This window comes from Centruroides vittatus, unplaced genomic scaffold (genome assembly GCF_030686945.1).
Source record: "Centruroides vittatus isolate TY-2023 unplaced genomic scaffold, ASM3068694v2 contig_1159, whole genome shotgun sequence".
Taxonomy (NCBI): Eukaryota; Metazoa; Arthropoda; class Arachnida; order Scorpiones; family Buthidae; genus Centruroides; species Centruroides vittatus.
In genome coordinates this window covers 515,366-528,583 of record NW_027120745.1, presented here as the reverse complement: position 1 = coordinate 528,583, position 13,218 = coordinate 515,366, and the positions used below count along the sequence as shown (strand labels likewise).

The 13,218-nt window shown below is 29.5% G+C and overlaps 1 protein-coding gene across 1 annotated transcript in view; it reads right to left on the bottom strand.

Moving 5' to 3' along the window:
- LOC136980224 (uncharacterized) overlaps positions 1-13,218 on the bottom strand; it is a 68,398-nt gene that overhangs the window by 21,049 nt on the left and 34,131 nt on the right. Inside the window, exons 6-7 of the mRNA XM_067276317.1 lie at positions 10,831-12,099; positions 842-945 (exon numbers count right to left, since the gene is read on the bottom strand). Of these exons, the coding sequence (XP_067132418.1) occupies positions 842-945; positions 10,831-12,099 (1,373 nt within the window). The remainder of the gene's footprint in view (positions 1-841; positions 946-10,830; positions 12,100-13,218) is intronic.

Below are 13,218 nucleotides of genomic sequence, written 5' to 3'. Positions count from 1 at the left end.
TTATATTGAATTATATTACATTGAACAGCGTATTATGAATAATGACAAAATAGCAGCCTGATAACTATTGATTAATTTATTAAACTGACAGACATTATTAAGCTGCAATCCCTTTGGGTAATTTGATTTTCTAAAAATAACTCCATATTTACTTTAAAATAAATCAGAAAAATAATTCTTAAAGTATTTTAAACATTTAAAGATATAATAATTAGAATCATTATTAAGTTTACTTTGGCAAAAGTATTATTAACAGTATTAATAAAAATTATTATTAACAAACTTATATAATTCAATTATAAAAATCAACTTAAAAGAAACTTCTAAAATGCCACTTTTCTGGTATACAGTAAACAAAAAATTAAATCATCACAAGGTTTCTTTATCATCACTTTACCCAACCACACAACAGCTGCATTCATACTGACCCATCAATGTGATAAATTATGATAGAACATGAAATTTATTACAATGCTTGATTTTGTTTGTCATTATTCATAATAGTAATAAGAAGTAGAACTCGCCGTGTACGGTGTTACAAAATATTTTTCTTCGGAAAAAAAATATTTTGTAATGCCGTACACGGCAAGTTCTACTTCTTATTACTAACATTACTTGGTGCGAATAGCATACCAAACTACATTATTCATAATCGCCAGACATATAAATAATGTTTGTATTAATCACTTAATCCAGAACACACATATAACATCATAACTTATAAATTTAATAAAAAGGATAGAACATTTTAAAATTATGTATTTTAAAAAATATTTGATCTGAAGTTTTTATAAATGCAAAATTTAACAAATACATTTAAACATTTTACAAATAAACTTACCCATCCTTGTAAATTTGTTTTACTAATCATTTTCAATGGTTTATATGCAGTACCATGAACTTCCAAAGATAAAATGGTAGGATATTCATTATTCCAAACATCATCTATTAAATTTATATAATACAAAAAATTTTAATATAACAATCCAAAATCATTAAAAAATAACTTTTTATTTAAAATACTACAATTTTTAAACTTTTTATAATTTTTTTAAAATTCAGGCTATATATTATATTAATACTTTTTAGAAAATCTGTGAATATATAAAAGATCATCAAAAAGTAAGGGTAACTTTTGTATGTAATTAACAAACCACTGAGAGAAAATATTTACTCAAATAATCCATATACTTTTTCAAAAACTCATAATAAAAAGTTGAAGTACATGGTTTATTTAAAACAATTTAGTGATGCAACCCATGAAGTCAGAAGAGTTTCCAGTCACTAAACATTTTGTTTACTTTGCTACTATTTTATTTTGCTTATCAACTGAATGACTTTGCTTAATGTAACATCCATCTAATGTTGATAGTTACAAGCATTATTATTAAATATTTTTGTCCAACTAATTTGGATTAATGAGGTTAAATAAAGTAAGTTGAACATAAACTAAGATTAAAAATAAAGATTATCTTCTTTATACATATTTACCTATTAACAGTTTTCCTCTTTTGATTCAAGTCAAATAATGTAGAAGTCATTTAATTAGTAGGTTAATTCATTATAAAATACATTACTATAAACTGCAATTATTTGTATATTTGATAAATATAAATTATTTTATTCCTCAGTATTTTTACATGTGACTTGTAAACTGACCACCACCTTATTGAATACTACAAAACAGTGAGTAGGAAGGCTGCTAGTGTATAATAACCATTAATTATTACAAATTTTACTATTTTAATTGGTGAAGAGCTTTCTTTTTTTTTAAAACCAATACATTAAAAAATGGATTGTACAGATTATTCAAGTAAACACAGTAATTTCAAAATCTGTATTATGTTCTTATATAAATCAAATTATGTTTTTTTTTTCTTCTTATTTGGCTATATTCAATCTAGTTGTGCAAATCAGTGGAAAACATTCTCAACATCACCTAAAGTGACATTAGGAATTAATTAGGAAACTATTTTACAGTAGGTTGTTTGATAAAACAACTAAAATAGTTTCCTAATTTGTTGACTATGAACACAATATAGTGCTTAAGACAATCACTTGGCTCGAAGCCAAGTGATCGTCGTAAGCACTATATTGTGTTCATAGTCAACAAGAATCAAGCGCGACACTGTTTCAAGTCATTAATTAAGTTTTCTAATTTATTGTTTTATCAAACAACCTAAAATGTTAATTTTAGATGAAAGCTTATAAAACTTTGAAACATGTTTGAAAAATATTTTTTTAAATAAGAGAACCAAAGTGAAAAACAATTTAAAATTTTTTGCACATTTTTCTTTCATTTAATAAAAAGAAATTGCCTTGATTTAGACTCTTATATTTTGTAAAATTTACTCTTACAGAATAAGAGACTAATCTATTAATTCAGATGTAGAAAATAAACTGCAATTTTTATAGAATAATGAAAATAAAAACATAAAAATAATTAAAAAAAAATACAATTTTAGTATATATAATAAGCTTCCCATTGAACTTTCACTTTATTAACATACAAATAAAAAAATTATAATTACAACACAACAATTAAGAATACACCGAATTCTATAATATACTGCAATTTTATAATCATACTGAATTAAAAACTTTTTATTGGATAAATAAAATTTATTTATTCTTTACATATGCCGTGTAAATAAAAATATATAAATTTAAAATTTATCATTAATTAAAATCTAGTATTTTTTTGTTTAATTGTAATTTAATGTATTGTTGATAAAATAAAATTACGTACATATATTTGAGCCAATCTTTCCAGATAACTTAATAATAAGTAGTAACACATTTAATCCATGAAATTGATAGTGCTTTACAAAAAGTTATTCAAATAAATTTTTTTAAATTCTGACTAATGGACATATTCACAACTGAAGATCAAGAGTTAAGAGTTAGAAGATACATCATACTAACCTTTTATAGCTTTGCAGTAACTACGTAAAAAGAAGGGAAAAAAAACTCAAAAATGTTATAATTTTTGTAAATAGTCTTAATTAAATTTCAATATTTAGTGAATATTTGTATAAATTCCATAAAGGATAGATTTACCCAATTGGAGAATCACAATAAATTATTTGAATTTTAATATGATATTCCATTGTTAGCTGATAAACATTCTGAAGTTATTTTTTTTTTAAATTGTTAGGACTTACAGGATTGATAGTTAATAATAATTCTGATGTAGAGTCATTCAATAATCAATAGAAATATTTTAAAAATCTTTGTTGCTTTTAGAATTTATATTGACAAAAATAATTTAATTAAAAATTTTCCAAATGTTTTTATATCATTGAGAATTCCTTTAACCTTCCTATTATCCATTGTAATGGAGAATGATCATTCTTAAAATTAAAATTGTTTAAAAATCATTTACATTACAATCGCACAGGAAAGATTGACAGAAATAGCTATATTATATTAGAACTAGCTATGTTTAGTTTAGTGTGTTATACTTTGTTTACACCAATTGTTGTCTATGCCAGACCAGAGGTAAGGCACAGTAACCAAAACAAAACAAAAATTATTATTATAGATAAATTTGGCAGAGAGATGGTACACAGAAGTCGATTTACACAAGATTTAGTTTTTTTTAATGTATTATTTAAAACTTTTATTTATTACATACTTGTGTTTATGTTGGAATAGTTTTCATTCTGTTTTCTGTCTGTAATAAATAATTGTACATAATAAATTTTTTGTAATATTTTATTTCATTTCCATTGCTACATACCTATAAAAAGTATTACTACCTTTCCCTTGCACTTCCCTCCCAGCAACTGCAAAAATGAACAGCATAAATTTGGCTTACCTCAAGTAGGAATTTTTGGCATGCTGGACATGGTCATATAAACTGAATAAATAATATTGTATTCACAGAGAGTAATATAATTTTATTGTTTTTAATGACACATTATTAATACATGAATGTTCTTGTACAATTTTCTACTAATGAAGTTTCTTTTATTTTAAGTTTATATCTCAATTTAGTAATCAGACTAACATAACTAGTTGTTAAAAAAGTCAGCTGTCATCCAAGCAGTTGCATTTGATATACTGTTTCTAGGGATTGCAATTGCTGGATCCCTCATCCAGCAATCTAGCTGGATCCAGCGAACTCTTCGGCCTGCTGGATTCGGCACCTGGTGCCGAATCCAGCGCTGCGAATCCGCAAATACTCAATTAACTTCCTAAATAATGGCGCAAAAGTCTACGTTGTCGGCGTTGCTGCTTTGCTAACTACTAGACTGCTCCTAATTACTTACTCACTACTTTACTAACACTAATAATTAAATTACAGTACTTATAAATAAACTACACCTTTATCAATCCAGCAAAATTTAATAAAATAACGTATTCAATCGCATTTAACGATCTTCCTCAGTTACAAAAAAATACAACATTAACTATAGCACATAAAACGTGTTCGGAATAAATATAAAAAGAATAGTGCTTAATTACATCCCATTTTTAAACAAGATACATAGATGTACTGCCAGGTCTAATAATTTTTGCATTGTATACTGACGTAATTCCACTGTTTTCAAACTTTTAAGAAACGATAAAAAGAAAGAGGATCGGAATTCAACAACGGGTATATATTCGGTGTCTTTACACGACCAACGTTTCAATTCCAAGCTTGTTTATGTGGGTGCAATGATGCGCAGATTAAAACAAAGGCTCAAGGAGCACAAATATACAATCAGTAAGAACCTTGACAACACTGAGTTGGCATCATACACAAGACAGAAGGATGTTAACGTCCAGTGGGATCAAGTGGCAATTATAAAAATGACAATGAATAGGCAAACGGTCAAACATCTCAAGAGATTGGAAATCTGCAAGGCGCACATGGCAACTGGTTGTATAAACCATAGAGATACGGACTCACTGTCTACCGCGTGGAGATCCTTTTACATTAATTAATGTTATTAACGGACAATGCTGGTTTCGTTGTTACATCTTATATATTTTTTTCCCCTTTTCGCTATTTATTTTCTTTATTTATCTATATTTTGTCCGCTTGGGCATTTCCATTAATTTTTATATTTATTCCGAACACATTTTATGTTCTATATTTATCTATTTTTTTGTAACCGAGGAAGATCGTTAAAAGCGATTGAAAACGTTATTATTTTATTAAATTTTGCTGGATTGATAAAGGTGTAGTTTATTTAACTTATTCTACCTCCAGTACATAATTTTTATATACTTATAAATAACTACAGACTAATATGTAGAGCCTATATATGAAAACTGGTAAAACTGATAGCCACTTAGCCACTGATTATCCGTCCTTACATTATAATAATATAATATATTAATATAAATTAATTAGTACAATTAACTTTGCTATTATTTAACTTAAAAATTGCATTATAATTATAATCTAACTACACATTTAAAGTTAATTATCTGTATCTCAAGTGTTAAACAAAACCAAAATTAAGTTTACTACCTAAATGTTTAAGATTTATAGTGACCAGTTTAAATAATAAAAGCTTCTTAAGTATTTTAAAATAAATGTTTTATTTCTTTAAAAAACCATAAATTTCTGGATAGATAGATAGACAGATAAACAATTTATTGCACGAAAAATACATCCATGCTGGATCCAGCTGGAATGATTTTGGTTTAGCAAAAATCCAGCTGGATTGAAAACACTGCTGGATTGCAATCCCTAACTGTTTCACATCTTTAAAATATCTTTTTCCAATGGCTAATAATCTGTTTTTGGTTTTTGCAAGTAAGTACAATAATATGCTTTTTTCAGTGATTTAAATTTTTTATACTCTTATGTTTAAACATAAAAATGATAATCAAGTATTGCACAAAAAAAACTGTTGTTAATAATTAGAAATATAGTGTTGTTATGTCTGCATTGTACATATTTCTCTGTGAATATTCAATAATAATTTTTGGTTATTCTGACTTTATCCCCATTTCAGCTCATGCGAAATCATCTTTTCTACTCACCATGAATCAAATGCAGATTTAGCACTTGAGAGGCCCCAGGCACAATTCAATTTTGAGGCCCCCTTTAAATATTTTCACTACCCCTAATCTCTACAGTGTGCATTCTATACACACATTTTTTACTCTGATAGGCACTATACCAGTGGTCCAAAAAAGTGAGACATAAATAACAGAAATAACAGTGAAAATTAACCAATATAAAATTAGAACTGCCTGGCAATATTTAAAAGGTTAATGACGTTCAGATTGTATTAATTATGAAGATTGAAACTTATTGATACAAGAATTATTAAGTTTCAATAGGTAAAAGTGTTAAAAACAAAAAAAAAAATTAGTAATCCATGGATATAGAAAATTTATTTATTTTTAAATTTACTACTGATGTGTTATTCAGTTGTCAATTTAATTTAGGGAATACTGCTAAATTATTAATTATTTTTATTATGAAAATAATAATAATTAAATAAAATAATAAAATAATTTTTTTTTATTTTGAGAGCCGAATTTTGGGGCCCCTTGTTTTATGAGGCCCCAGGAATGTGCCTCATGCACCTGTGCAGAAATCCATCACTGCCATGAATGCATCTGTACTCAATGATCTTTTGTTTTCTCCACAAACTGAACCACCCATTAGTTGCAAAAAAACCTTTCCCATATTTTTAGTTAATTCTTCTATTTCATGATGCATTAGTGACTCATTAACAGCTGCATTTATTTCATAAATGACATTAAACTGAAAATTCAAAGTTAACTCAAATTTCTTATTTTCCCTTATTCTATTATGCTAAGATGTACAGTAGAATACTGTAATTTAACTAAACAGTAAGCTAATGAAAATCAATCTTCAACAACATTGAACAGCTAGCCTACAAACGTAGTAACACGTTCAGAATTCAAAATTTAAAATACTGCCTAAAGTAGTTTAAATTTTGTACTGTATACAGTATTAAGTGCAAGATTAAAACAAATGTTTTATGTATTAAAAGTAAACATCTTATATAATTAGATTAAATTAAATTGATTCTAACCACTGTGTTAATGTTTTTATTGGAACAACATGGCTTATAACCATTATCAGTTTTATCAGCTGGCTGTAATTAACAAAGTTAAGAACTTATTAGTAACATAATGGTAATTAAAATTCTGATTACTACAAGCAAAAGTTTTGTAATGTTACTTAATTTATGTTAGTGGCATGTTGATTCTGATAATATTAAATGACAATATTTGCAATTACACTAAGTGGCACATATTGTATCTGCATTTCTTGAGTTTGTTTTTACAACCTACTAATAAATTTAAATTATTAAGTTAGAATAATTTATTCCATCATTTATGACAAATATTTAGGTTAATGTTGCCTTAGGTTCCGAGATGGCGGCGGTGGGAATTTTTCCCTATCTTGGCCACTGCGGCGGGGAAAAACTTTTTCCCTACAGTCGTGACGTCGACGCCGTTGAGAATTTTTCCCCGTTTGGTTTCAACCCCGAGTACGACGTTGCCGAGTATCCTCTAACCTCGAAACGGCGACGGTCGTGTGTAAATTTGCGACGGTAGAGGGAGCCTTGTCGTGACGTTGTGCGAGAGTAATATCGGCGGGAAATTCGTAGTGGTGTTACGAACGAATATGCAAATGCTCGATCTGTGACGTGATATCTGTTCATTTCAATGCAATTTTATGCAAATCGACTAGTTTCCAGTTGGAATCGGTTACTGCAGTGTTGCGACGAATTGCGTATTGGAATAATTGCTGTGGTTTTTTTTCTGGTTACGTTATTTCATTTTTTTTCCTCACCACCTCCCCGCGTTTAGTTTATTGCCTACTATTTGATAATGAGTAGTTTTGCCGATTTGAGTTTCAACGACGAATTTCGGTCGAGTTGTACCACCCGTGATTTCTACAAGTCAATGGAAGACAACTTTTTGGAGCTACGTTTGCCTCCCCGTATCGATAACGCATTAAAATTTCCGAAATTTCCTGTAAAAGTAGGCATACAGCCGACCGAGTCCGTTTGCATTCCGTGCGATTGTAAATGCAAATTATATCATCAGAGTAACAGAGAAAGCTGTTTCTTGCGATGTAGTAAGTGCGGAACGAAGACTTCTGCCTTTGAAGGAACGTTTAAAAGTAAATTAGGTCACATTTCTTGGGGTTGCATTCTGTCGTTTATATGGCCAAGTAGTAATAAATCGAACACAGGGAAACGCCAATCGACCAATAAAAGAGCAGCCGAATCGAAAAGAACAGGGAAGAAAAGAGCCGCACCAAGAGAAAAGGAAAGTATCCAAGCTGGCAAAACCAGAAAAAGAATGGATCGGAAAGGGAAAAAAAGTAGGAAAAAGTAGGCAACCACCATCAAAAAGTGAGTAAAAAAATCTTTTTTTTTTTTTCTTTTTTTCGGATATTTCGGTTAACGTCCGCAGAGAAATTCAAGATGGCGGCCGGAAATGCAGCCATCTTGAATCGAGGGAAAAATTTTTTTCCCGTCGCAGTCTCCAACGTAGGGAAAAATTTCCCCCGCCGCCATCTCGGAACCTAGGGTAACATTAACCAATATTTATTATGCAAAATCTCTTAACCTGTTGTGTGTCATTCCCGACATATATTGGGGTCGTGACCTCTGACCCATGGGGTCAAACCTGATATATATCATTTCTGTTTAGGAACTTTTTTAACATCAGATGTCACTACTCATACAGAAATCTGAAATTAGTGACTCATATCAAAAGAATAGTTATTTTATCTTGTTTTTGCACAGTAGAATATTACAATTCTAGGAATAGTTGTTTAAAAGAAATCACAAAGAAGAGTAGACCATTAGTTAGACTCTGTTTTGACATGGCAACGGCTGGGAGAAATAGCACTCTGAATAAGTCAGAAATGATTGAATATTTATTTAATTTAGGTTTGGATGAGTCTGAATTATCAGCCAAATTGTGTTTTAGAATATAATCGAAATATGAGTGGAATTGATCTGTGTGATGGAGTAACACACAATTGTCCGTGCATGAGAAAAATGGTGAAATAATACAAAAAAGTATTTTTTCACATGCTGGATATTGCACTATATAATGCTTGTGTTTTGTATCGCCAACATACGAAAAATCAGATGATATTTCTTAATTTTCAGATGTCTGTTATTAGAGAAGTGATGGAAACGTTTCACATATCGGAATGGCATTTTCCAAGTCACATACCAGCAACAGATAAGATGTTCTGTTCCACTATGTGTTGCATCTTGCTTCGAAATTTACCACACTAGAATTAATTTCTAAAATGAAGTTTTTTGTTTTTACATTTATTATATGTCTATTTTCTGTGTGCAAAATATAAAACAATTTAGAACAATACAATAGCCACAATTATTATTTTTTCTAAAACATGTGATCACGTTAGGCTTAACATTGAAAAAATTTCGACATGGAGAAACACATGACGGAGAAAATATTCGACATCGGATAGGTTAACAGAGTACAGTACATCTTTTCTTGAAATATTTTATCCTATCCTATTTTAATAATTAAGTGATAATTTAAAAATTAAAAGCAGGTATAATAGCTGTACTCACAATGTTATGCATTATCATCTGTTTCTGTATGTAAATTATCTATTAAGATAGATACAGTAATTCCTCAGTTTTCGTCAATAATCCGTTCAAAAACATTCAACGAAATCCAAAACTGACAAAAACCAAAGCAATTATTTCTATATGAATCAATGTAAATCCAATTAATTTGTTCTAGACACTCCAGAATACATACCAAAAACACATCTTATACAGAATTAATATAGCGTTAAATACTAAAAGCAAAAGAAATTAACATAAGACTAATTAGCATAAAGATACAAGCATTAAGATTAAAGATAAGATAATTAGCATTAAGATGAAAGCAATGGAATTGTTCAGCTAGACATGTGGGGTAATGTCTTGTCTCGTAGACACTAGCTGGACATGAGCTTCTAGCCTATATTGCCATGTGGTAAAGTGTGATGTAATTGTCATGTAATAGTAGTTGTATGTATTTATGGTTGTATCAAGGGGAATAATGCCTTCCAGAAAATCCATTTAAGGGTAACTGGCCCCTATTCAGGCATTACAGACGTGGAGAAAACCTGGAAGACTTCACATGGCCAGCTCGCCCTGGTGAAGCGCAAACCCACAACAAACTCCCAGTGTTCAGGGAATGGAACTGTTGGCCAATGTTGGACCGCCAGGGGGTAATGTTCACACAATGAAAATTAACACCACACTGCACCGGAAAACGTGGGTCACACCCTTTGTTTTTGCAAAATTAGCACCGACATCACTCGAGCATGCCAATGAAATCCGAGGCAATCGACAAAAACCGAGACAAATTTTCCGTGGAAAAAAATCGACGAAAACCAAAACCGACAATAACTGAAGTCAACGAAAACAGAGGTACTACAGTAATTTAGTATAAGGTTGATTAATTTATAAAATGGTACTGTTCAGAATCAAGTTTTTGATATCTAATAAAATGAAATATTTGTAAAGAAATGACTTGTAAATATACTCATAAAAATTTTTACAAGTCATTTCCTCATAAATATATCATTTTATTAGATATCAAAAACTTAGATCAAAACAAAAGTAAAATTTTATATTAAATTAAATATCTTAATAGATAATTTCAATTGAAATACATGACAGTTAAAATAATGAATTTGAAAATCATTAATATTTGAAAATTAACATAAGGTATTATTAGGTACTATAAATGTATTAGACATTTTGTTAACCTAGGATTCAAGTTATTTGCCAAATTCATGTTTAAAAAATAAATAAAAAATAAACTACATTTGATTAACTTAAATTTAATTACCTGCATCGTCTCTTATATTACTTCTATTGAAATCGTCATCTTGCATAAAATGGTGAATGGCTTCTGAAACACACTTTTTTGTGAACAACATCTGATTCAATTTAATGTTATTTGTGACACTACAGTTATGTGATGTGCAAAATGCAAAATCAGTTCTATTTTTTGCTGAAACTTCACTTGAATTTTCTAATGAAAATTTATATAATTCACAACAAGCACAGTTTTTATTTGGATCAGGTGAAATATTTTCTTTAATTGCTTCATCAACATTTTTTAATGGAAACGAATGATTTACTTTTAAAAATTCTGATTTATCATTACATCGATGATCAGTCTTCATCAAATCTGATTCTCCACAGTATAAAGGATGATTAACATTTAAATCATTTGAATATTTAACATCAGAAGATTTTCTTCTTTTATCAATTGATGTTTTTTCACAGTCTTCTGATACTGTACGTTTCGTTTTTTCATTTGATGATAAAGAAGGCATATTTTGAAATTTTCCACAATTTGACGAAACAGGTAACATCGACGAACTATCTTGATCAGAGTTCTGATTATTGGTTTTATGAATGTTATTGTCTTTTGTGTACATCTGTCTACAGTTCTGCTTATATATTTGATTATCTTCATTTTGAAACATGCTTTCTGAAAATTTTTCATGAAGAAATATAGAATGATCAGTATTTGTGGTTTTTTTATGATTGCTAAAGAAAATTCCATCTTCAGATAACTGTTTTAAATCACATGTTATGTCATTACTTTTTACATTAAACTGTTGGTCGGACTTCCTGTCGGATGGAGAAATACTGTTTGCGCAGTCTAGATGATTTTCACTTAGGCAACAATGTAATGAATTTTCGCTTTGACAAGAAGTTTTTTTGTTTTTAGAAATACTGCTGTTATCAGTTTCTGAACATTGTTTGTCTTCCATATTTCTTTTTTCCTTCTGTGTTCCTGAACACATTAATGTTTCAGTTTTGTTTGAAATATTTTTCCTAATCTTGTCTAGATTGCACGTTGAATTATTAGGCTTATTGAGATCACATGAATGATGAGACTGAGCGGATGAAGAAATCTGAGTCTCTACACTAATGCTCAAAGACACAATATTGTCACCAGTATTAATAAGCACCATCTTATCTTTTTTCATGCATATGGAGGGACTGAAGGAAGGATATGGAGGTACAAGTATGAAATTTGTATGAATAGTAAAACAATGTTTCAAACAACGAATGGTATGGCTTCCTTCATTACATAAAAATTCTGTAAAAAGAAAAAAAAAGAATTAGTCAAGTTAAAAAACATATGAACAGCCATTCATTCCCTAAGTTATGTATGAATTATTTTTTCGATAACTTTATGTAAGTTGAATAAGTTGAAGTTACCAATTTTAAACATGTAAATAAATTTTCTTTATTCAAATTTTTTCTCATATGTAAGAAGAGTTTCAAGAGTTTAAAGTAAGAAAAATTACAAAAGTGTGCTTCAAAATGTACTGTGAAATAAAAAGAATACCATCAATGATTGATACAAAGTTATAAAGAACACTGAGGGCACAATCCACAGGTCTCAACTGTTTAAATAGTAGTAAAATAAGCATTCTAATCCATTACCAGTGCTAACCAAGAGATATCAACTACTAGTCAACTGCTGGCTGTAAGCAGACAATCAGATAAATTCTATGAATATGTGGGAACAAAAGCATCTTATAAAACATCTACAGCATTTCATTTAAAACAGAGATGAATTGAATTATACAATGAATGTTCTATGTACTGTTGAGCATCAAACACAAGACCGTGTTATTTATTAAACACTTGGCACTTTTCCACTTCTATTAGTTGAGACGAGATTTTATTTCACTCGTTTTGGGCATTTCGCCCCTCTTCGAGTCAACGTTAGTTCCTCGAAGAGGGGCGAAATGCCCAAAACGAGTGAAATAAAATCTCGTCTCAACTAATAGAAGTGGAAAAGTGCCAAGTGTTTAATAAATAACACGGTCTTGTGTTTGATGCTCAACATATAAGAAAACACGGTTTCAAGAATACCTGTTCTATGTACTTTTTAAAGACATTTATCTTATATATTTCTGCACACTTTTTCTGTCTTAGACACATCCCATTTATTTCCTAAGGAATGCAAAATACATTACCAGACTTTTTAAGTTGGCATTGGATAACAAAAATTTATGCAAGGTCCAGCTTACAACAAATTAAGTATTACACATAACTTGGGGTGTGGTTGTGTATGTATATGTATATATATACACACACACACACACACACACACACACACACACACATGTATGTGTGTGCATATATATAAAACATTAACCCATGATCAAATGTGGTTTTTTAACACAGCCGCATGCATAAGGCAGTA